At 38.8% G+C, this 27300-nt stretch overlaps 1 protein-coding gene across 1 annotated transcript in view; it reads left to right on the forward strand.

Annotated features, from left to right (window-relative positions):
- Positions 1-27300, forward strand: part of TMTC3 (transmembrane O-mannosyltransferase targeting cadherins 3) — a 119393-nt gene that overhangs the window by 55862 nt on the left and 36231 nt on the right. Inside the window, exons 11-13 of the mRNA XM_089652422.1 lie at positions 3837-3948; positions 21479-21582; positions 26709-26878. Of these exons, the coding sequence (XP_089508548.1) occupies positions 3837-3948; positions 21479-21582; positions 26709-26878 (386 nt within the window). The remainder of the gene's footprint in view (positions 1-3836; positions 3949-21478; positions 21583-26708; positions 26879-27300) is intronic.

Genomic DNA, 27300 nt, shown 5'->3' on the forward strand with positions numbered 1-27300 from the left:
TTTATACCTGTCAAGTTGACCTTTCTCCCTTCAGATAGGTTAGCCAGGCCTGTCTGATGTTACTATAGACACAAGATGGTCACCTTATCTAGCCAAATGTGTTTTTAATCTGTTATGGCTGCTAAACTTTGTTTGTTAGCATGGATCTGATGAGTGGTTGTGGGCAACATTTCCTATTTGAAACCTGTTAACAAAAAAAGAGCAAGGGAATTCCAAGATCTATATTGGCAAACTATAGTCAATAAATGTGTGTCTGGAAATTTACCGTGTCACATTATAAAAGTATAGAAGCTGATCACTTTATCAGATTGTTGTGTAAGGAGTCTGTGATTTACATAAACTGAAGCAAAATGCAGAAATTACTCATAGCAACCAGTTAGGGGGTGCGTTGCAAATTATGGAGGGAATAAGGTTGCTGTTGGTAACCCTTCAGGTTTGATTGATTTTTTTTTTTTTACCTAGACGCTTTCATTACAGGTAAAAAAAAAAAATAAAGCACAAATTGATGCAATTCTGTATTATTATTAATATTATTATTATTACATAATTTTTTAGGTATTTTTAAATGTAAGCAGCCGTAAGTGCCGAAATTTGGGTGGTATCGACCTCCTGCACGCTGCTATTTATTTATTTTATTTACTGTTCAGTTACAGGGTGGTAAGGAAACCATTAAAGAGTATGTTTAACCAAAACATTTTTATGAGGAGAATTCCCCCCCTTAAATTGTCCTCAGAACAGGTGCATGCATCTACTACTGCTGTAGAAGAACTAGCAAGTGAGAGCCTTCTTCCTGCTAATTATAGGTCCTCTACCTCCTGTTGTTAAGCCTTCTGCATGAAGATGCACCTCTACTTCTATGAGGGGGTGGCTGCTTGTTCATCCTGCTGGTTCCCAGGGTATTTCGCCTCCCTGACATTTGGGTAATTACGTCATCGCATAAATCTTAGAACATCAATCTCCTTCAGCTGCGTCATTTCACCTTTCTTGTTTTACTGCACCCCATTGTTCATCTTCCCATGTTTGTCTATGCTCCCATAATCCAGAGACCTCTAATTCCTACCAGGTAAAAACCTGGGAATGGTTTCCCACTTGTATCTTCTACAAAAGAAGATGTGGTTTCACCCCTTGTGGTTCTTGATACTCCTCAGTCCTATCCCTCAAGCCTGGTCTCTTTGGACCAAGGTGTCCCAAACACTATTTGCTGGTCTCAGGTGGGGGATGGAATGGTTCCGTCTCCTCGCCTGGAAGGACCCCTTTGAGGATCTTAACCTCTTTTATTTGACTCTTGAGTCTGGTTCTTTGGAATTGACTGTTAAGTTGTTGTGGGTCTTTTTTTTTTTTTTTTTTTTTTTTTTACCTGACCTTTGCTGGACATCACCTTAGTGCTGCAGAGCCTTCACCACCAGGTAGGTTTGGGAATCTGTCCTTGGACAGGTCAGGTGACCTGCTCCCCATTGCTGCTGTGGGCACTCTAGTGCTGAACCCACACTCTTGGCTTTAGCAAAAGCAGTGTGGTCAAGAACAGAGTGCCCCTCATTTTTATGCTTGCATTTGGCCAGTTCAGCAGAGACTGGCCAAATTTCAATCAGTGTATGGGCACTATTGTTGTACATATGGTGGTTCATCCACCGTACTGGAAAATTCTCTCAGTCAACGCTTTAGGCTATAGACTGCAGCACTGATCTGTGCATTCTGATGGTGAGTAAGTCTCCCTCCTGTCAGGATACAATGACACAGCAGGAGGATTCCACCCATTCAACCTGCTGGTTGAATGGAAAAAAAAACTGACCCATTGATGGCCAGCTTTAGTACAGATGTCTTTATGGGACCTTTTCACTGGGTCCCCGTCTGCAGTTGAGCTGCGGTCTTCTAGAATCCCCTTAGATTCTTTCTTCTCTATTATCCTGAATCAGTCAAATGTTCCTAGTAGCAGCACTAGGATTCTTGCCCCTTGCTCCTTGACGTGAGATGGTACTCCCTTCATGGGTAGATAAAATCATTTTTAGAATCGTAGAGTTGGAACTGGTTAGGCAGGTTTTCAGTGTGATCTATTGCATCCCAGGCGGTTGGTCAGAATAACCCCTTCTCCTACTTTTAAACCTGGTGTTCTTCTACATCAATCTGGGTTACTACTGCATACCCCAGTCCCTGCCTACTCTTTTTGCAAGTGTCCTTTATCTCCATATCCTTTTCTTTAGGAAGATTCAGGGTTAGTACCCTTTGGTTTCTACCAATTTTGTGGTTTAGCTGGCCAAATGATTTTTCAGGTTCCAGTTTTCCCTTAGTGTTGATTCTCTGGCCTGGTCTGGAGCATCAGAGTTGATTCTCGGTTCCTTTGCTGTTTTTGCATGGCCCTTTCTTCATCTAGCCTTGATGCAGCTTTGTTTCCTGTAGATATTATGTTATGGAATGGTGCCTACATCTTTTGGACCTCTGAGCAGACGTTTCAGAATTCCTGAATCTCTTGTGTCCCTCTATGGATGATACAAAAAATAAAATTTTAGTGCTTGCTGTAAAAGTTAATTCAGGGACACAGGTTTTACCCCTCTGTTTAATGACCCCATGTATTGCTTGCTTACATAACTGAGACGTACTAAGTAGAGGAGTGGTTACATGCTGACTGGCTTACGTTTTTTTCTATTTGCTTATGTCCCAATATCCGGTAGGTACAGAAGTATAATCCAAAGGTTCCTGAATTCCTGTGTCCTTTTAATGGACGTTAAGAAAAATATTTGATGGTACATTCATAAATCTTTAAAGTGGTAGTAAATTCTTATTTAATAATTTTACCTACAGGTAAGCTTATAATAATGCTTACTTGTAGGTAACATTATATCTCCTAAACATGAACCATTTAGGAGATATTACCCCCCTCTGATAGCCGCCACATGTGCTCTGAAGGAAAGGCATACCCATGCCAAACCTTCAAAGCACTGTGCCATGGCTCGGGACTCCCGACACATGCACGGGATTGATGTCATCGTGGCTCAGCCAGTCAGCCGCCCCGAGCTTGCGAACCTGGAAGGAAGACTGGGTGAAGATGGAGGCCTTGCGGAGGGCTGCATTTCAAGGTAAGTTCTTCACAACGTGCTAGTATGCAATGCATACTAGCACATTATGCCTTTACCTTGCAGGAGGTTTTTTTTTTTTTTATATATATATTCGGTTTACTACCGCTTTAAAGGAAAATCCAGCAGAGAAAGGTTCCCATGCTTGACAGGATTGTTTGAGGGGCAAAGCTGTGTAAATCTCAGGACTGTGTGGATCGAAATACAAATTCCTTGGCAGATAAAGCTGATCTCATATATGTAATTTATCTGTATATTTACCTGTCTGCCTAGAGTTCAGCTTTATTTTTAGGCTCCATGCATACTAGCGTTTTTTTTTTGTTAGTCAAGCTCCTAGAAGCTGTTGTTAGCATTTTTCTTTCTGCTCCTAGCAGCTAGCTAGTGTTATCCTATGTGTCCATGCACACTACTTTGAGCTTAAGAAAAACACTAGTGTGCATGGAGCCTTACATATGTTTTTATAAAATGTAAAGCAAAAAGAAAATTGAGGTGTTGCCAGCAGCAGCTTATCAGGGTTCTGCAGTTTGTTTGTTGTTTTGTTTTGTTTTTATTAGTGTAGTTTTAAAAATGGGCAGATATTAAGGAGCACCACTGCAGTGTTTCTCTGTTGTGATTGAGGTTCACTATTTGCATTTAAATGTTTAACTTAAGTAACATGTTTATCTTTGCCTGATAAGGTCTTGGCAACCTTTTTTGTGCTTTTTATCTTTTTATTAAAGCATTTCTGTTTATTCAGTTTTTTTTTTTATATTGGTTTTCTATATATAGGTAAATAAAAATAATGCAAAGCTTTGGAATAATGTTGGCCATGCACTGGAAAATGAGAAGAATTATGTAAAAGCGCTCAAGTTCTTTAAGCAAGCCACACATGTACAACCAGGTAGGGAATGTGGAATAAAAATGCACTTCAGTCTGTCTTTACACACACAGCATATTAGACCTGTGCTTTTAACAGACCATGGGTTTGATTTATTAAAACTGGATAGTGTAAAATTGAGTACTGTGCATGGTAGTCAATCAGCTTTTAACGTCAGCTTTTTCAATTGAGCTTTGACCAAAAAAAAAAATGGAAGATGATTGGTTTCTATGCAGAGCTGAACTTTCCAGGTTTAGTAAATCAGCCCCCATATATAATTTAACATAAAAATGTCATTCTATGTCATAGATGTGTGGTATCTCATATTGCTACATGTGAACAGCCCCTGTACAGGCACAGAGCATGTTCTTTTTCCTTCTGCTTGTTGCATTTTGCATTGTGGATGTTTGCAGTTGCTATTGCAGCACTTTTTCACTTTAGTGTCACCTGGTGGATGTTACTGCTATATTTGGTAAGGTTGGACACTGCAAATTAAAAAGAGCACAACCCCATCTAGTAACTATACCCCCCGCATGTGCACATAAGCTCAGTTTAGATTAGTGTCTCCCAGAGGCAGAATGTCTCCCTCCAGCCATGCTGAAATAAGACTTGGTCCTCAATCCCCACACTTATCACACCTTACCAATTTCTCTTTCATGGATGTGGCTGTGTCGACAGATGCTAAATTTGAATATAAGGTTCTGCAGGCAGAAGTGTGATAAAGTCGCACTTCTTTTAGGTTTGCTCCTTTTTTTCGTTCTCTTTGCCATTCCTCATTTTTCTGTGCCCTCCACGAAATCCTTGGGAAAAAAAAAAAAGATTTTTGTTCCCACAATTAAATCCATATCATAATCATACAGCATAGGACACAGACAGAATATTCATACACCATGGGTTATAGGGTATAGATGTGTACCTTCATTTTAACACTGGCAAAGCTTTAGACTAAACACCTCTGGCCGCCTCTCCTTTTAACCTTACCTTACGATGCTTCACCACCCCTTGGACATCATTTCTGGTTGCCTGCAGTCCACGCTGGTTGCAGAAGCTCGATTGTCCACTTCCCTGCTGTATCCACTGCTCCACACCGCTGGTCGGCTGTGAGATATTGCAAAGAACTGTGACAGGAGACCTGCTGGATTTTGCCTTTTGGTATTGATCAGCTTGTTTACAACACACTTTGTGTAAGTGATTTTAACTATTTCTTACATTAAACTGTTTTAATACTTAGAAGCGCCATCTTTGTTTTTTATATCCTGTCAGTTTGCTTCTCTCTACATTGAGTGCTCCTGAAGTGCGTTATAGACTATTGCCTAACTGGTCCCTTGTTCACATGCAAACTGACCACTTTGATTTATCTGATTTTGACCATTAGATGGCCTTTTCACCAGAGTGCCCTATATATTCACATATCTGCAATTTTATGCTAGTGTCTAAAGGTAATTGACCTTTTCTTTTTCATGGAGAAACTTGCCCTTGTCTTACCTAGTTTATTTTTTTTTCATTATTATTTTTTCTTCAGACAGTAAAACCTTCACTGTCTTCCTGTGCCAGCATAAAATCGGATTGGCAAAAACCTCTGTAAAACCTTGAGAGCTGCACATGGACCCCACGCTGTGGGGATAACCTGTAATGTTGCTTAGGGCACTGAATCCTGTGTGAGCGCTCACCTTGACACTTGGTGCAATGCTTTGAGTTAGCCGCAAAGTGCTATGCAGGGCCATCACTATTGGGGTTATGCAGCTTGTGAAGGGCGTAGCCTGAACTTTGCTTACAGTCTTGCTTTGTGGACAAGTAAGACAGGGTCCCCTGTGTAAAAAAAATAAATAAAAATTCCAGAAGCAGGGATTCTCTTAATTCTAGTCTTGGATGCCTTGATAATCCCCTGGTCTCAGTTCAGACCAATTTTATGCCTTTCCTCCAGTGCAAATCCTATCTTGTCTACTCAGGAAAACCTAGCAAGTGAGAAGAAGAACCTGATACACAGACATACTCAGACTTCCAGTAAACAACTCCTGGCCTTATTTCAACAGACCAGAAATGCTATCTCAAGACCCTTTATTCCATCCTGCTTCTCTGTCTCTGGCTTTAACAACATTTCTGTTTAAACCCAGGTATTAAAGGATAAAGGGGTTTCTGAGTGTGTGATCTCTACCTTACTAAAAGCAAGAAAAGCCTCTTCCAGGAAGATATGTTATCACACCCGGAACTTTTTTGTCTGGTGTGAACATAGGCACTTCAATCCCAGAGATTACTCTGTAGTTCGCATTCTGGCCTTCTTACAATCAGGTCTTGATCAGAACCTAAGTCTTAAGTACTCTTAAAGGTAAGGTTTCGACTCTCCTTTTTTAAAAAGCATTTCTTCAAGGTGTATCTCATATTAGGCCCACTTCGCAGCACCCTGTGCTTCCTTGGGATCTCTACTTGGTGATCTCTGCTCTACAGAAAAGACATTTGGAAGCTATTAGGTATATTTCCCTCAAGGATCTCTCATGCAAAGTATACTTTTTGGTGGCTATCATGTCTCCTGTAAGTAGCCTTTCATCGTTCTTCACAATGACAAAGTTGTCTTCAGCTCAAGGCCATCCTTTTTGTTCTGGTTTCGGCATTCCACATCAATGAGGGCATTGTCCTCCCGTCCTTATGCCATATTTCTATGCAAAGAAAATCTTTTTTTTTTTTTGTTTCCTGAACATAGTTAGACCCATTAGAGTAAACGTCAAGGTTGCTGCTCCCATCAGGCACACAGATTCTTTCTTTGTCCTGTTTTTTAGACTTTGCAAGGGACACCCTGCTTTAAAGTCTACTGTTGCATGATTACAAAATCTGATTGCAAGAGCTTGTATTCTAAAAGAAATCTCCTCTTGCTCTTTTTTGCGCCCATTCCACCAGATCAGTGGGTGTTTCATGGGCATTTTGACACCAAATCTCAGTGTTAGCCCAGTTGTTTTCTGTTCATACGGTTTCAAAGTTTTTCCTAGGTGGACATTCAATCTTCTGATGATGCAGCTTTTGGGGACAAGTTTCTCACAGTGGTTTGGTCTTTTGACCCTTGTTAATGAACCTGTTGGCACAGTTATGTTTTCCCTATGGTTGCCCACTCTTCTGTTTCTGTATCAATATTCTGCCTGTGTTTTGTACTGTATGACTAAGATGAGAGGAACTTTGATTTGCCTGTATTTCATATCTTGGAGTACACAGTACAGGACACAGGCCACCTTCTCTTCCATTCTTTGGTTTACTGTCCAAATAGCGAACTGTCATAAAAGAGGATTTTTGACTTGCCTCTAAATTCCACATCTTGGAGTACAATATAGGATACATGTCTCTTCTCGCTTCCCTTGTTATCTCCCTTTTGCTTGCTAAGAAACTGGAGAATCACAAAGTGGGCCAGGTTATATGGGTACATTGGGGTTTGGTTCTCAGCAAAGTTTTTTTCCAGTGTCCTTATGGTAGCAGCATTTAACTGCTAGTCTAAGAATCAACTGTGTACTGTACTCCAAGATATGGGATTTACAAGTATGTCAAAATTTCTTTTCAAGCTATAGTCACTTTAAGATGTATAGAATGTTTATCATATATTTTCTTTAACTGCTTACAATAAGGATATTCTTGAATCTGCTAGCTGGTATGATATTGAAGCATACAAATTCAGTATTTCTGAGGATGTAGTAGCAGAAATTAAACTAGACCTGTAAATTAGCAGTTTTAATCTTATTGGAACATGAAATATGAAGACGTTTGATGTCATGTCTTATCAGCCTTATTTAAATTCTGCTACTCAACTCTTGACCTATAAATAAAATATTTGAATGCCTTTCAATTTGTAGCACCCAAAACAAACAGACTCTTAACTAATGCCATGTCCAAGCCTGTGGTTTATTTCAAATCCTGAGGTTGCCTGTGAACTGAAGACCCCAAATGATAGATAAACTAAAGTTAAAAATATGCTGACATGTTAAATAGAATACAGTTTCAACAATCTTGTTCTTTAAGCAATGCACTGAAAAATAGTCTTCTATACATTTAGCCCCATAATCTAATTAATAGATTTACATTGTTGTCCTTGGCAGGGGTTTGTGCTTTGCTTCTGATTTATCATTTTAAAGACAGAACTCTGAACGAACTGCAACTGTTTAGAAAAGTTACAGTACATTTTAATGTGTATTTCATTTAATCCTATTAGCTGTAGCCATAAATTCTTTACAGATCTAAATTATGTGTGTTTGAATGAATTATGTATACTTGTTTAACTTGTGCTTGTGCAGAAATTGAGCTGCACCTATATGTTAATACAAACAAATTGCCCACATATTATGCAGTAATACACGCACAAGTTTTGAAGCCGAATAGCAGATCTTGACAGTGTTAATGAGCAAATATGGCTATCCCATATACAGTGAGGAAAAAAATAATTTGTCCTTGCAGATTTTGTAGATTTGCCCACTTACAAAGAAATGAAGGTTCTATAAATTTTCATAGGTGTATTTTAAATGATCCAAAAAAAAAAAATACAATACAAATGTTATAAATTGAGTTGCAGTTCAGTGAGTAAAATAAGTATTTAATCCCCAAGCAGAACATGATTTAGTACTTGGTGGAGATACCCTTGTTAGCAAGCACATAGGGAAGACATTTCTTGTTGGTTACCAGGTTTGCACACATCTCAGGAGGGATTTTGGTCCACTCTTCTTTACAGATCTTCTCTAAATCCTTAAGGTTTCTTGGCTATCGCTATGCAACTCGGAAGTTTTTGCTTCCTCCATAAATTTGCTATAGGATTAAGGTCTGGAGACTGGCTAGGCCACTCCATGACCTTTAATGTGCTTCTTCTTGAGCCACTCCTTTGATGCTTTGATGGTATGTTTTGAGTCCTTGTCATGCTGTGGAAGACCCATCCACAACCCATCTTCAGTGTTCTGGCGGAGGGAAGAAGGTTTTCATTCAAGAGTTTACAATACATGGCCCCATCCATTGGCTCCTCAATGCGGCAAAGTTAGTCTGTACCTTTAGCAGAGAAACAGCCCCCATGCATAATGTTTCCACCTCCATCCTTGACTGTAGGAGTTCTTGGGGTCATAGTCAGCAATGATTTTCCTCCAAACGCAGCAAGTCGAAGTAATGCCAAAGAGCTCAATTTTGGTCTCATCTGACCACAGCACTTTCTCCCAATCCTTCACTGAATCATTTAGATGTTCATTGGCAAACTTCTGATGGGCCTGTACATGCCTTCTTGAGGATGGGGACCTTGCTGGTGCTACAGGATTTCAATCCATTGCAGCGTATTGTGTTTTCATTCCAGCTTTGTGTAGGTCTACAAACGTGTCCCTGATGTCCTTTGACAGCTTTTTGGTCCTGCCCATGGTGGTGAGGTTTGAATGGAAGAAAGAGATTCTGGGGACAGGTGTCTATTATACACATAATGAGTTGTCATTAGGAGCACCTTCTTAAATTGTCAGGACTAATCTGTGTACCACATGAGCACATAGCCATTCTGTGGGAGCCAGAATTGTTGTTGATTGGTAGGGGATCAAATACTTATTTTACTCCTTGAACTGCAACTCCATTTATAACCTTTTGTATCGTGTTTTTTTTGTTTTGTTTTTTTTTTCTGGATTTTTGTCTGACATTCTTTCTCTATCATTTAAAATACATCAATGATAAAAATTCTAGACCCTTAACTTCTGGATAAACTTCCAAAATCTGCAGGGGATCAAATAATAATTTTTGCCACTGTGCAGTACATATCTCATTTTAAAATATACAAATAGTTTTAAAACCTTTTGAAATGATTCTACATTCTCTTCAGTAAAAGAAAATGTCACTTCAGCTGACGATATATCAGAATAGAGCCCAGAATGGTTCTGTCTGGTTTGTAACACAACCACTTTGCAGTAACTACAGGGTCCTGGGTAGATCTCCAATGAAGAGAGCAGCAGACTGTTTCTTTTTGCTGCTTTTAGATCTCATTAATATTGACATATTATGTAGTCATTTGTTGCCTGTAGAAATATTTTAAATTGTATCCACTGATTGCTTTGAAGGGCCAGCTTTGCTAGAGCTTCAACCTATCCTGAGGAATATATGTGGGCAGACATTGCTGACCACACATTGAAATTCTCAGTAGCTAGTTGTCTCAGGTGTTAATATTTGTTACCCCATAACGACACAGTACCACATATATGTAGTGTCCAGGAGGTGGGCTTTAAACATGGGCACTGCATATATGTGTTCTATGCATTCCTAACAGAGTGACCAGGCTCTCACACTAACGATTGGAACCCTGGACTCCCAGTTTCTGGTCACCTGATCGCTGTGGTTGTCTCCGATTGGCTGTCACAGTGATTAGTCAGCCCACCCATGTGTTTTCTTTCTCTTCTGAATAGAGATAAAGATGCATTGTATCTTTCTTTCCTTGCAGGAGAGAACGATGTAACCAAACAAAAGTGTGTAAAAAAAAAATTAACAGTTAAAATAAGAAATAATGACTAGATCACGGTTTGATCTAGATCAATGTCGGGGTTACTGTTAGGGTCAGGGTTGAGGTCAAAGATTAGCAGATTTTAAATAGGATTTAAAATAAAACTGCATTCTTAACCACCTCAATACTGGGCACATTTACCCCCTTCCTGCCCAGACCAATTTCCAGCTTTCAGCGCTCTCACACTTTGAATGATAATTACTTACTAATGCAAAACTGTACACAAATGAGATTTTTGTCCTTTTTTTTTTTTTTTTTTTTCTCCACACAAATAGAGCTTTCTTTTCGTGGTATTTAATTAGAACTGTTTTTTTTATTTTTAGGCTGTAAATTAATAAAGACCAAAAATTAAAAAGTAAAAAACGCATTTTTCTTCATTTCTGTTATAAAATGTAGCAAATAAGTAATGTTTCTTCATAAATTTGGGCCAAATTGTATACTGCTACATTGCTTTGGTAAAAATAATCTTAATCGGTGTGTATTATTTGGTCTGTGTGGAAGTTAGAGTCTACAAGCTATGGTACCAATCATTGAAAATTGAACACACCTGATCAAACCTGATGTACTGATCTCATTTCTTGAGACACTAACAAGCCAGGACAGTACAAATACCCCCCCAAATGACCCCTTTTTGGAAAGTAGACGTTCCAAGGTATTTAGTAAGATGCATGGTGAGTTTTTTGAACCAGTAATTTTTTTTTTCCCCCACAATTCTTTGGAAAATGAAAGTAAATGAAATTTAGTTTTTTGACCCACAAAATGACCCGATTTTGGAAAGAAAACACCCCAATGTATATTCTACAATGCATAATGAGTCTTTTGAACATGCCATTTTTTTCCACACATTTTCAGAAAATGTGGAAAGAAAATGAAAATGTATTTTTTTTTTTTACACAAAATTGTCCATTTAGAAGATATTTCTAACACATAGCATGTACCTACCAAAAATTACACCCAAAAATACATTATTCTACTTTTCCTGAGTGGGGATACCACATGTGGTATACCACAGTCTAGCCACATACAGAGGCCCAACATCCAAGTAGGACCTACAGGAATTCTGGAGGCATAAATTACACATCTCAATTCCTGACTACCTATCACAATTTTGAAGGCCCTGGAGCACCAGGACAATGGAATTACCCTTGGATGCCTGCCTATCTTCTGGGAGTGCTGTACTGCTTGTACTCGCCACTGCCCTACTGGTGGATGCCTACTCCTTCTCAGATCTCCTAAACCTCTTTTTTTAGGCTCCGAATCCGATGCTGACACACTGCTTTCAATTAGCTCATACTCAGAGTCTGACAAAGAGTTTCCGTCATACTTCCGTCATACTTAGTATCTGGAAAGCCTCATCGCTGGTGTATAATTTTTTAGACATTTTGATGTTCACTGGTACAGATGTTAATTTGACACTGGTACTCTGTGACAGATGTAGATTTGACCCTGGTAGGCTGTGACAGATGTTGATCACTGGTACAGAAGTGGATGAGCACTGGTACTCTGTGACAGATGTGAATGACCACTGGTACTCCTTGATGGATGTGGATCACTGATACTATGTGACAAATGCGGATCAGGGGCACAGTGACAGGGTGATGTGTGGGTGATGTGCTTGTGTGTACTCGCTGATCGCTCTGCTTCTCCCCACTCACGGGCTCTGTGTGAGGAGAGGCAAAGCTGTTCAAATGAATGGCAGTTTTGTTGATATCACATGATGGCTGTGATTGGACACGGTAATCATGTGATCAGAAGGTCCAATCAGAGGACCCTTCTGCCAAGCAGTGTTGCGCTGTGACCAAGGGACACAGGCACACCGAGAGGGTGCAGCTGTGCAGCCATGAGGCCATGCTTGTGCGCATTCTGTGAAGGACATTTCTAAATGTCTACGCAGAACGGCAAAGCTCCCACCTGGCTGTTTATGGCCAGGTGGGAAGAGGTTAAAGCGATCGGTGTCAGTGTATTTTAGATGGGATTAAAAAAAAACCCAAAATGTACACTATTGTTTCGGAGTCCTACTAAGGATACAAATAACACACATATATATGTTTGTGTATGTATATATGTGTGTGTGTATATGTATGTGTGTGTGTGTGTGTGTGTATATGTATATATATATGTGTGTGTGTGTGTGTGTATATATGTGTATGTGTGTATATATATATATATATATATATATATATATATATATATATATATATATATATATATATATATATATATATATATATATATAGTATCGCTGTGATTGTCAAGAGCAGGAAAATTTACTTTGGGTTTTACTGGGGGTGTTACTATTTTTAGCCAGTTTACCTTTGATAAAAAGGAGATATCCATTACCAATTACCACCAAATTTGTTTCCAGGTGGATTATACCTTCTTTTTTTCAGGACAAAGTAGCTGTGGTCATATGTACAGTTTCAGTAACACATGTCAAAGTTGCAAAAACCAAGACAGCAAGAAAACTAGAATGTTAAAGAAAGAACTCTTAAATGGCAGCCTTTCTCTGCATCCCAGAAAGGGTCTCCTTTAACCACTTAAAGACCGCCCACAGTACATTTACTGCTACAGGGTGGCTCCTCTGCGCAGGATGACATGTATATATACACATAATTCTGCATTTCTGGGTACGGGTGCGTGCGAGCCCCACCCACGCTGCTGATTGCAGCCCCTGGTGTCAATCACCGGGTACGGCTGGTGATCACCGACAGGGAGGAGGGCTGCATTGTTTACCAACAGCCCTCCTCCCTGTCAGTTTTGGCACACTGCTCTGGATGGCTGAGCAGAGCCATCCAGAGCAGTGTGCTTACAATGAAGCACACCTCGCCCCCTAGTAAAACACTCCCATCACACAGTTAATCCTTTGATTGCTCCTCATGTTAACCCATTCCTGCCCAGTGCCATTAGTACAGTGTCAGTGCTTTTTTTAAGCACTGATCACTGTATTGGTGTCACTGGGGATGTCAGTGACACCAAGTCAGTTCCCATCAGTGTCAGAACGCCTGCTGCAGTCCCGCTATAAGTTGCTGATCATCATCATTATTAGTATATAAAAAAAAAAAATTTCCAGTATCTATACCTCACAATTGTAAACGCTGTAACTTTCATGTAAACCAATTTACACGTATACAGAATACATTTTGGCGTAAATTTATAACGAAATTTGATTTTTAAATTTTTGTACTGGACGTGTTTAATAGCAAAAAGTCCAAAATGTTGTTTTTTTTTCTCAAAATTGTCGGTCTTTTTTTTTTTTTTTTTTTTTTTATAGCGCAAAAAATAAAAAGCGCACATGTGATCAAATACCACCAAAAAAGCTCTATTGTGTGAAAAAAAAGGACGTAAATTTAATTTATGTACCGTATTGCATGACCGTGCAATTGTCTTAAACTAGTGCAGTGCTGTATAGCAAAAAAAATGGCGTAAATTTCAGTATTTATACCATAGTTTGTAGATGTTATAACTTTCACACAAAGCAATCAATATACACTTATTGGGATTTTTTTCACCAAAAACATGTAGCAGAATACATTTTGGCCTAAATTTATGACTAACTTTGAGTTTACAATATATTTTTTATAGCCGATAGTAAAAAATATAGTTTTTCTTAAAAATTTTTGTGTTTTTTTTTTTTTGTTTATAGCTTGAAAAATAAAGAGCATACAGGTGATCAAATACCACCGAAACAAAGCTCTATTTGTGTGACAAAGATGTAAATTTCATTTGGGTACAGCGTTGCATGACTGCGCAATTATCAGTTGAAATAGTGCAGCGCCGAATAGCAAAAAGAGGCCTTGTCATTAAGGGGGATAAATCCTCAGGATGGCAAGTGGTTAAAACCGTAATCTGTCTAAGCATTTGGCCTCTGAATCTGCTCCCAGGGAAGTTTAAAACGTCCTTCAATGTAGGAGTGCATGCAGATGAATCTAGATGAGGGAATGTGCCTTGTCTTTCCTGAATCCTATAAATATTTCTGTAATTGAATACATTGTAGACGTGTCTGCAATATAAAATATTCAGCAACCTCTGAAATCCTAAAACACATTAAAGACTTTTCCACTTAGTGCTTGGAAATCAGTGTTAAGTAGGCTTGGTTGAGTAGCATACAGTATGACATGCTTTTGCTTGCATTAGTTGAACCTACTTCATACCTTAAGTGAAGAGGAAGTTTCTGGAATAAGTTACAGAGCTCTGTTACTGCACTCTGTGCTCCTAAATACTGGCCAGTTGCTGCAGAAAACATTCTTGAGGCTCCATGCACACTAGCGTTTTGGTTTTTTTTTTATTTTGTTTTTTTTCTCAAAAAATGCTGCAAATAGTGTTTTTTTTTTTTTTTTAGTAGTGTTTTAGTAGCATTTTTTTACAGTACATGTAGAAAAAGAAAAGGCTAGAAAAAAAGCTGTTAGGCAGCATCTGGACCCCAGGCTCAAGGCACCACTGTACCCAGGAGACCTCTCCTCCCCTGTCTCCTACTACCTGCAGCCCTGCTAAATCCAGGCCCAGACTGGATACTGACTCCATTCCTGACAGACAGCCTTCCCACGTTCAATATCTGACAACGCTACTCCATCCTTAATTGAATCCTTTCCTGCCTCTGACCACCCTATCACTGAAATCTCCATGAAAAACATGCTTCTTTCTCTGCGACAAACATTGCACAATGATCTGATATCATCACTATCCCAAATCACAAACGCGGTACAAAAACAAGAATACCGTATACGCCATATTGAGAACAAAATGGGAGAAATGTTCGCAGCACATAATGATCTGATTTGATGCACACGCAGACCATGAAGCTGATATCGAACAAATAAGTCCTAAACTGGCAGACCTAGAAGACCGCTCCAGGCTCAACAACATTAAATTCCACAGTATCCCTGAATCCATCACCAATGACGCCATAGTTTCCTATATCCAACAATACATGAAGCACCTCATTCCTTCACTCACAGATGTGGAGCTTGCTATAGATCGAGCACACAGAATACCCAAGCCATCATTCCTACCGGCCGCAATTCCCCAGGGATACATTGGCGCGCATACATTTTTACCACGTAAAAGAGAAAATAATGTTAGCCGCCAGAAATCCTACTTCAATACCAGCATCATATGCGAATATCAAATTATCCGCTGATCTACCCAAAGCCACACTCCTTAATCACAAAGTCCTTAATCGCAAAAAGCTTGTCACTATAACAAAGGCACTGCAGAACCATGGAATCGGCTACCAATGGGGCTTCCCCACAAAGCTTACCATCAAACACCATGGAAAGATCCACACCATCAAAACTCTAGAAGCAGGCATTGAACTCCTGAAAACTTGGAACATCATACCAGCAGACTTCCACCAACCCATCCCCAATCGTACGCAGCAAATGGAGGCAGAGTGGTCATGATCCACCATCTACTCACACCACCAAACTACCCACTATCCTGGGCACTGCCCCACAAACCACAAACTGCTGGCAAACGGCCCTTAATCGAGCATTTCTAGGGCTCAAGTTATTTTTCAGCATGACATCTTCCACGAGTCATGCTTGTTCACACCCCCCCTGTTATGCAGTAGCAAGACATGTTACACATGTTACTTGTGTTTTTCACAAGTTTTTTTTTACCCTTCTTCCCCCCCCTTGCATCACCAGTCAACCAAGTCAACTTTTCTCCCTACTAAAACCTCCAACACACAATGGAGAACAGCTCCAGAGCCAGCGACCAAACCGAACCCACATCACACCTGTGGAAGACCACCACCTACTACCAAAGAAAACTCGCCTTACTCAACAACCTAAGAAACAACTCCTCTACTCCTCAGAACCAGTCAACACTCAACAAAATGATTAATCTATGATCTCTAAATGTCCGAGGCCTAAACTCCCCTTATACGAGATCCCTACTTATGAAAGAAGCTCGCTCACTACATGCCGACGTACTGTTCCTGCAGGAAACGCACTTCGCCTCCACCAAAATCCCTAAATTCTGTATGCAGCACTTCTCTTCCATATACATGACAACAAATCCCCAAAAAAAGAATGGTGTCATTACAGCCATAATAGACTCTCTTCGATTCCACCACATCTCAGAAATAGCAGATCCCCAAGGCCGTTACCATATCCTGATCTGCAGAATTGACTTTTTTGTCACAGACAAATGGACTCTGCAGCACGTAATTTCCTCAAAAATCGGCACCATAACATGGTCAGACCACGCTCCAATCAACATTACCCTTGACTACAACCAACATTCTTCGATCCCTCGAATATGGAGACTGAATTCGGTACTACTGAAAAACCCAGACCTCAAAAAAACCCATGTTGGACGCACACAACAAGTTTTCGAACTCAATGATTCACCTGATGTTTCTATACCCACATTATGGTCCACATACAAAGCATACATGAGAGGTATTCTCACACAATTAAATTCCCACATTACCAAACAAAGAACCCAACAAATTGACGAACTCCTCACATCAATTAAATTAAAAGAAGAAATAAATAAAAAAATCCCCAAGTCCTTCAACATCTACTTCCCTCGCCTCAGACAGAAATAAACTTAGATCCTTCCTACTTTACCAATACGACCTTAACGTACAAAAAATGAAGGCAAAATTCTACTCCCTAGGTAACAAAGCAAACTCTTTACCAACTAATAATCAAACAAAGATGCCTAAAATCCAAAATCTCCTCAAACACCCAGCCACTCATACCTCTCTCACAAACCCACAAGAAATAGCTAACGCTTTTGCGAAATACTACCACAATCTATATAATCTCAAAAATGACCCAGATACCATCCAACCAACACTTGCATCCATACAACAATTTGTACACACAACTAAACTTCCCCAACGTTCTCCATCTCAACTTGCTAATATCTCCACTCCGATCTCTCCTACAGAAATAGAAACAGCCATTAAAACACTCCCACTTAATAAATCCCCAGGAAACTACAGATACACTAATGAATTCTATAAAGAATTCGCCCTTGACCTTTCACCCTATCTGACCAAACTCTTTAATCATGCTGCCACCACAGGTACATTTTCCAAAGATATGTTACAGTCTATAATTACGACTATACCAAAACATGGCAAAGAACCACAACTTGTCCAGAACTATAGACCAATATCATTACTTAACACAGACATAAAACTTTATGCAAAAGTAATAGCCCAAAGAATCCTCCCTTATCTCCCTGTATTAATACATCCAGACCAAGTTGGATTCATCCCAGGCCACCAAGCACCTGACGCAACTAGACTTATATCCCTTTTCCACATCCTAGAACTCACCAAACAACCCTCCCTACTATTATTCTTAGATGCAGAAAAGGCATTCGACCGAATACATTGGCAATTTATGCAATTTACCCTACAAAAATGCATCATAACAGGTTTGATCCTGACAGCCATCCTATCTTTATACACCCACCCATCAGCTAGAGTACTAACAGGTGGAACACTATCAGATCAATTCAACATCACAAACGGCACTAGAAAGGGCTGCCCATTATCCCTCATAATATTTACATTGCTCATTGAACCCTTAGCTTCTGAACTCCGAGACGACCCAGCATTTACTGGAATCAAACATCACAATGCAGAACATAAAATAAGCCTATTCACAGATGACATCACACTAATGGTAACCAACCCAAACATGTTCCTCCAAACGATTTTCACTCACCTGGAAAACTACTCTAAAGTTTCTTACTACAAACTTAACGAGCCCAAATCCTCAATTTTAAATCTCCACACACCACTTCAAACCCAAACACTATTAGCCAAACAATTTCCTTTCTCTTGGGAGAAATATAATATTCCCTATTTAGGAATCAAACTCACTGCAACAACAGGTCAGTTCTATTCTTCAAACCACAAGATGCTACTCAAAACCATCCCACAAGAAATTGCCATACTCCGTACCTCAGAACTTTCCAAACTGGGACGATTAGCTACTTTGAAAATGTACATCCTGCCCAAAATTCTATACATATTCCACACATTTCCCATACCAATCCCCAACCCCTTTTTCTCTAAGCTACAAGCGACTTTTTCCAATTTCCTCTGGAACTCTAAAAAAACCCAGATGCACCACAAATCTCCTAATATGCCCGGCATCCAGAGGAGGAGCAGGCCTTCTACACCTAAAATCCTACTATAATGCTATTCTTCTTGACCAAATATACTTTTGGTGGAACCCAACAAAGGAGAAAATCTGGTCCACAATGGAAACCCTCCCATTTCTCCCGCTCAAACCCTGAAATCTACTCTTAATAACTCCAACATCCCAAACCAATTATCAACTAAAACACCCATGCATCTAAGCCTCTCTACAAGCCTGGTACGATCTCCTAACTACTAACTTCACAGACACTAAATACATCCCCACCCCAATTAACATACTACATCTCATTACCCCCTCCCTAAAATTATCCCAATGGGAAAATCGAGGTCTAAATACCAGTATTTTCTGGCGTATAAGACTACTTTTTATGCTTAAAAATATACCCCAAAAATTGGGGGTCGTCTTTTTCGCGGGGTATAAAATGTGAACCTTGAGTTTGTTTGGGTCAAGCTGGCTGGATGTGTGGTAATACTGTACATACAGTATACCGTGCTGAGCCAAGCTGGCTCAAAACAAATGTCCCTATGACAGATTAATCTGTCAGCCCGCTGGATGCGTGTATGTACAGAAGCTGCGGCTACATACAATATACACTGGGCCAATCACGGCGAGCGATGTATTCTACTAATGAATACAAAGCCTGCTCGGATTGGCTGAGTCAGAGAGGTGGGCTGATGATGTCACAACCTCAGCCAATCCAAGCAGGCTTTGTATTCATTAGTAGAATACATCGCTTGCCGTGATTGGCCCAGCGTATACTGTATGTAGCCTCAGCTACTGTATATACACGCATCCAGCGGTCCGATTACCGTAGGGACGTACTGGTACATTTTGGAACAGCTTGGCTCAGTATACTGTATATACCACACATCCAGCGGGCTGACAGATTAATCTGTCATAGGTACATTTGTTTTGAGCCGGCTTGGCTCAGTGCGGTATACTGTATGTACATTACCACACATCCAGCGGTAACCATCTGATTTGGAATTTGATCCATATGATGACTGTCTTACAAATGTATCACAAGATGTCATTCATGAACTTTATAAATACTGTATAATAATAATAATAATGAACTTATGATGTCGATGTCAGAGGATGAACATAGTCTTATACAGCGAGTATAGCCCAAAACCTATGTTTTAACTGGGAAATTAGGGGGTCGTCTTATACTCCCAGTCGCCTTATACGCCGGAAAATACGGTAATATAAAAGACCTTTGCACAGACCACAACATAAACCCTTTTCAAACTCTCCAAAACAAATTTAATCTCCCTACCACTGAATACTTCATCTACCTAAGAGTAGCTCACTGCATACAAACAGAAAATATACCCCATTTCATAAAAATCCCTATCACCGTATACCATTTCTTCACTAAACCGCAATACCCGGGTAAGGGTATTTCCACTTTCTACACATACATAATAAACTCACAATTTACCCTATAAACTACATCTCTAACTAATTGGGGGAAAATCCTCTCACAACTAATAACACAATCATGGGAAAAAGCTTTTAACATCACCCATAAATCATCCCGATGCAGTTCTCACTGGGAATCGTACCTAAATATCCTTCATCAATGGTACCTAACGCCCATTAGACTATCCCTGTACTACCCAAAACACTCCTCTTCTTGCTGGAGACAATGCGGTGAAATAGGCTCAACACAACATATACTATGGTCTTGCAAATCACTTAGATCCTTCTGGAACAGCGTCTTCCAATTAATTTCTAAGCTATCCAACACGTCAATAACCCCAAATTCTGCACTTGCACTCATGCACATTGGAATTGATAAATTTCCCCACAACTCTCGCACTATTATCATCCATACACTATCTGCGGCCAAAATCAATATCACCAGGTTATGGAACACTACCAATATCCCTTCCCTCACATCCGTGATAACAGACCTTAATTTTCAATGTGTAATGGAAAAAATATCCGCAATTAACAACTCCACCCAACATAAATTTAAACCCCAATGGTCTCGCTGGCTACAAAATCCAAATTGTTCTGTAAAATGCTGATAATCCAATTATAAACTAAATTGACCACTAAACTTAGACTGGATGCATCTACCTTTTCCCTACCTGCCCCCCTTACCTTTTCTCCCTGTTTCACACCCCTCCCCGATCACCCACACATCTCAACATGGTTCAAATCATAACCAAGAATACCTCTAACATCAATGCTATACATACCACTATCAGCCCCAACCAGCTGGTGGGGAACATACTCAATACTATGCTGTATTACTATATATACTGATGAACCGTATATTCATACCCTGTTATGTCAAAAAAACCTTCAATAAAATTATTGAAATTAAGTAAAAAAGAAAAAAAGACTGTTAACGTTTTAGTAGCGTTTAGAAGCGCTTAGCATTTTTTTTTCGGCTGGAAAAACGCTTCACAAAAATTTTACAAAAGCAATTTTTTTTCCTTCTCCTAGATGCTGAAGCTCATAAAATGCTAAAAGCCTAAAGTAGTTTGCATGGACACATAGGATAACACTATTTAGCTTCTAGGAGCAGAAAAAAATGCTGTTGGCTTCTAGGAGCTTAAATAAACGCTAGTGTGCATGGAGCCTGAAAGAGTTGTTATATCTATTGTACACTGGCACCCCCGCCAGTGTTGAATGGTTTGTCTCATCCTTGTAAATGTTCTAACTGCAAGAAAGCATGTTCTGTTGAAAAACAGACTTACTGGCTAGATCACCAGGTGGAAAAAAAGAACTAAAACCTAAAATTAATTCAGCCACCACATCTAAGAATTGTAAGCTGTAATATGTTTGCTTTTGGGTTTAATGCCACTTTAACCAAATTTAACAATCCTCATTGGAAAGCTGTCTTTATATCTTACACATAAAATTGTTTTTTTTTTTTTGTTTTGTTTTTTACAACCCTAAGCTGTTTTGTAATGGTTGATCTTTTCAGATGATATAGGTGCGCATATGAATGTGGGAAGAACATACAAAAATCTAGACAGAAGTAAAGAGGCTGAAGATTCCTATTTAATAGCAAAGTCACTGATGCCACAGGTAAAAGACATATTATGCTTACGTTACATTTTGCTTTCCCATTATTTTCCCAGAAATGAGCAGGCTTGTCAGTTTAACCAGTTAAGCTCCTGAGCCATTTTTGCACTGAGTAGGCAAACAAGGCTTTATAATGGTATTGGATTTCAGCTAATTTTTTGGTACCAAAAAGATTTTTAACAGACTGTAACATACAGTACATTATAGGCTCAGAATACAAATGTGGTTGTAGCAAAACAATCTGGATTGTTTTCAAGAGGGTAGAGGTAGGTTAAATACCAAAATTGTTAAATAATAAGCAGTCACATTGCTATGAAATTCAGACATGAGAAAAACACAAAGTTGTACTTAAAAAAACAAATGTAAACACGCAGAGTATATCATCAGAGATATTTTGTCCAAAAAGCCTATTTAGGTATGCAAAAAGAAAATTAAAAAAGAGTGAGGGGGTTACTCTAGTGAAATTCATGTTGATAAACTGCCTGGTACACATGTTACGTTTTTTTTTTTGGGGGGGGGGGGGTTTGGTCAACCCAGCGGGCTGAACAAAAAAAATTGAGAGATTGCTGTACTAAACAAGCGATGTTAGTGCAGCAATCTCCCTTTTGTGTTTTGACAGGGCATCCTCGCCAGAACACATTAATCAGCACTCGCAGCCATTGGCTGATAGGATGCTGTTTTTCCAGCATGTCCCTTCGACAAAAGCCGGTCCTTTAGACTGGTTTCTGTTGGAAGGACAGCTGTACACATGTTCTGAATATCAGCTGGTTCAGCAGTTTTCCGGACTGTGCTTTATTTCTTCAGCATAAAGCTGGGTACACAAAGAAAAATAGGACAGACCAGAAAGAAGAGAGATGCACAAAATGCAAGCCAAACACTAGATGAGAAGAAGAAAAAACAAGAGCGAGGGAAAAAAGTTTAGACATAGAGAAACTGGGAAAGAACCCAAAAGGGGGAGCTATCTAATTTTCTATAAAATTCAAAATAGGAAAAAATATTGTCTAAAGGGCAGATTGAGGAGAAAGTTTATTAGGGCTATTTAGGAATAATAAGGGAATAAACAGTACCTATTCACATCTTTGCAGCGCAATGCATTGCAGTGCCATTCAATTTTTTTTTTTATTTTCAGGTTTGTCCAAATTGTATCAAAACCAAATCACTACATTGGCATATAATATTGTATGACATTTTAATATATTTTCAATAACAATTTTCATTACAATATTTAATGCCATAAAGGTTCTACCTTTTTTATAGGGTTGAAAATGGTTTTTCCCTGGTCTCAATTCTTCTCCTCTGTTGTCACCCTGTCTCCTGCTTTCCCAATGAAGACTACAAGCTGACACACATTGCACAGGCATGTTTCACTGTTTTCAACATTAGGGAAAAATCTGAGAAATGCCTGGCAGCAATTGCTGACGTGCGTGCATGTAAAGCAAAGAGGGTTGGAGAATATCAGCAGTGCTGATATGTAACACAAGATTAGGGGAAAAAAGTAACAACTTTTTGTGATCCATAGTACTTTCAGTTAGGTGTTATATGTAATTAAACAACTCTCAGATTGTTAGCATGTCCTGGCAGCCAGGTCTAGACCAGGGCCAAGACAGGGGAGGCAACCAACTTTCCGTACTGTGCTAGAGGGTAATGACACAGCTGCATCGGGAGCCTCCTACTGCCTCCACATTACCCCAGCTATCTCTGCACTGTGCAGGACTGCAATATCAAGCTGTAAACCCAGTGCTGCATACTCAGCTCAGGGATGGGTTCTGCACCATGCTGCATGTTTTAACTGCAGTAGAGAAAAGGGAGTTTCAGGACCTGGCTTTGCTCAGTTCAAGGGTGTCTTGATCACAAGTTTGGCTAAACAAAACTGAAAGTTATTTGTCAGGGGTGTGGTCTGCTCCAATAATTTAATTTGGGCAGTAGTAATGCCATTATCTTTATTTTGAAATTGCAAAACCTCTAGAATATGTACTAATTTTGATATATCAAGGTTGACTAATATAAATGAAGATGAGCAAAAGTTGTGTAAATGTATATAGCAACCAGTCATTTTATTTTGAGCATGTGTGTGTTTATCATACTATTTGTTGTACCATATCCCAGGTTACAGTGTTTATCAATAAATAACTCGTATTCTTTAGCAAGTACTTGGCAGGCTCAATTTATATTCTATAAATGTGTTTTTTCTGAGCATTTTCTTAGTGTGTTTATTGAAGCCCTACGGACTGCACTGGAACACACATATCTTATCCTGGATGTTTCTCTAAAAGCTGTGTATACATTTTTACCTCTCCAGAGAATGTTTGTTCTCTATAAAGAATGCACCTGCCTTGCCAGTTTTTTTTAGGGACACGCAATCTTTTTTTTGTTTAACTGATAATTGTTGCAGGCATCCAAATGGTAGAGATTAAACTTCACTTTTTAAAAAATATTTCATTTTGCAAAATTATGTGTACTTGTTGTAAGCATTTAAAAGTCCAGTTATTGTTTGCAGAGTATGGAACAGGAATGTACAAATTACAGGTCCCAGTAAAACTATATGTTGAGTTTGGAGGATGGCATAGTATTTCCAGTTTAAATTTTTTAAATCCAAGTACTTGAGCTTGAATCTATGGCCAGGGCATAGATGATAAAATGTTGATTTTTTTTTTTAAAGGATGTTTACTAAAAAAAAAAAAAAAAAAAAGAAATGCCATGTGACCCAGTGGAGATTCAGAGACATTTTTATTCCATACTGCACAATCGTAATAATGTGTGCACTTATATGGACTATTGTGAAAAAAAATGTATGTAATTCTCTAAGATGACTGGTTTAAAGTCCAGTTCAATGTCTACAATTTGGATGCTAGAAGCCATTATCAGCGCAATAGAGAGTTGTGACCATCGGTATTGTATAGAAAAGTGTATAAGATTTTTTTTTTTTAAAACCACTACAATATCGGGCACTTTTACCCCTTCCTGCTCAGGCCAATTTTTAGCTTTGAGCATTGTTGCGTTACCGCACAACCATCATTCGAAGTGCAACCAATATTACATTTTTATCATTTTTTTTTTCCACACAAGTAGAGCCTTCTTTTGGTGGTTTTTTTTTAATCTGAGTTTATTTTTTGCTAAATAAACAAAGACTGAAAATCTTGAAAAAAAAAAAAGTTTTTTTTTTTTCTGTTAGATAATTTTTTTGCAAAAATTAATTTCTTCATGAATTTAGTCCAAAATGTATTTTGTTACATTTCTACAGTATATCTGAAAATTGATCAATCCTGATGTGCTTATCTCATTTCATAAGGCCCGAAAATGCCAGGACAGTAAAAATTTGGGAAGTATATAGTCCAAGGTATTAGTAAGAGGCATAGCGAGGTTTTTTTTTTTTTTCTTTTTAATTTTGTAATTATTTTTGTCACATTTTTTGGAAAATGAAAAAAATGTAAAAACACTGTGACCAGAGCAATATAATGTTACAATAGTAACACTTTGCTACTCTGAGGAAATGGTCAGGTTGTTTTTTGTTTGTTTTATTTTTTTTCACACTATGATTGCTTATACCAGTGAATTTCACTGCTATAAGCAACCATTTTTACTTAATGAAATGGAATCATTCAGTATTTACTATTGTTTTAGCTGTGATTGGCCACAGCTAATCATATGGTACAGATGGACTGTGATTGACTCTGCCTGTACCATGTGATTACTGTGACCAGTCACAGAGATCAACACATTAGTACACAATGGATGTCATGAATGAACGCCATCTATCCTGTACAATTTTCATGTGATCTGCTGTGATTGGTCACTGCGATCACATGGTATCGGTAGCAGCCGGTACACTGATCCATCATCCGCTTCAGCAAGATGACCACTTGCAGTGGTTTAAATAAGGTCTACTTGTGTCCGGCTCTTGGAAGTATATCAGGATGGATCTGTTCAGTACATACATTTTTAAACTTTATATGAACCCAGATAGTAAAGTGGTTGTAAAGGGTGCATGTTTTTTTACCTTCATGCATTCTATGCATGAAGGTAAAAATTAAATTAAAAAAAAAACCTTCAGTGTGTAGCCTATTTAATTAAAAAAAAAACCTTCAGTGTGTAGCTCCCCCTAATATTCACCAATCTCGATCCAGCAATGGGCACAAGAGCAGCAGCTCTCCTGGATCTTTCCCTCCTCATTGGCTGAGACACAGCAGTGGGAGCTCTTGGCTCCCACTGCTGTCAATCACAGTCAGTGAGGAGGGGGCAGGACTGAGCCAGCTTTCCTTTTGCCTTTTATAAATTAGTTGTATAAGGGTTATAATTGGTGTAAGCACACGTTTTATCTTTTTTTTTGTCTTTTCAATCTACTAGTTTCTGCCCTTTCAAGGGCCTTCTTTTTAATAGGGTGACAGTGATGTTCAACTAACTTTCAATGCAGTGGAAATATTGTCACCATCCTTACATGGGCTGCAGGCAGCTGTGCAAATCATATTGATGTCAACACCCGCTGGGCTGAAATGACGAAGATAATGGTCAAAGTAACTTAGATCTTAGCAAGTGAAAATATTTAATTGATTGTGTTCATTTAAAAACAGATTAATATTACATGTTTTCATAGTCAGAATTATTTTGAAATGCAAGGTTGCATATAATTAGTTTTCTTAAAGAAAAAAATAAATTCTGATTTATGCACTATACTGGTGTGTGCATTGTCTTTGTTTTTACCTTTCTGATTACCTATTGTAGTTACTTCTCATGGGGTTGGTGGTGGGAGTGGGTTCCAGTAGAATGTTTCTGTTTGTCAGTTCTCTTTTAAGGCTGTTCTATTTTGGATCACACTATTTTCCAAGTATTTAGTATGAAAAACCAGAATGCTCTAAGGTACCCATGGGAGTAGTTATTGAATATCTGTGAACATCAAGAAAACATGCCTTCAACCTATAAAATACTGCTGTCCGCTTGTTAGAAAAAGTGGGAGCATATGTTTATTATGGCTTAAGGCTGTGAATGCAGCTTGTACAGGTGTTGCAGGACACAGATGGAGGTGTCTTAGTGAGTAAGCTAAGTTTCTTAGGAGATAGTTTATTTTATTTTTTTTAGTATTTTGTTGGCTTAGTTCTTATTTCTATTACTATATCATTGTCATTTAATTAAAGGTAATACCAGGAAAGAAGTATGCCGCACGTGTTGCACCTAATCATCTGAACGTGTACATAAATCTTGCAAACTTGATCCGTGCAAATGAGTCAAGGCTGGAAGAAGCTGATCAGTTATACAGACAAGCCATAAGTATGAGGCCAGATTTTAAGCAGGCCTATATTAGCCGGTAAGGTGTTCAAATAATCCTAAAATTTTAACTCTTTTCTTGTCTTTAGTGGGATGTTTATCTACTTTAATATATAAATATCAAAGACCTCATAAGGAAATAGAGGCACCCCTTTGAACAGTTTTGTATTTGCTTCTGTTCAATCTGCTAAATATACAATTGAAAGTGTTTTGTTATATCTGTTATAAACGTGCACAAATAGTTGTTGATTTGCCAGAAATCTTGTGAGGTGACTGTCTGGGCTTTCTGCCTGTGCACAAGAAGGGGTTATGGGGATGGGGGAGGGAATGAGGACAGGTGTGCATTCTTTGTAATGCATTTCTGGTACTGCTGATTCACACATGTGCAGTGCAGGTTGAAGCTGAGGTTTTACAGCTAATTGATACGGTAGTTGTTTACTGGTTCATGTCAGGTTTATATCA

This window comes from Staurois parvus, unplaced genomic scaffold (assembly GCF_062004578.1).
Source record: "Staurois parvus isolate SC_StPar_1 unplaced genomic scaffold, SC_StPar_1.0 ptg000025l, whole genome shotgun sequence".
In the NCBI taxonomy this organism is placed as follows: Eukaryota; Metazoa; Chordata; class Amphibia; order Anura; family Ranidae; genus Staurois; species Staurois parvus.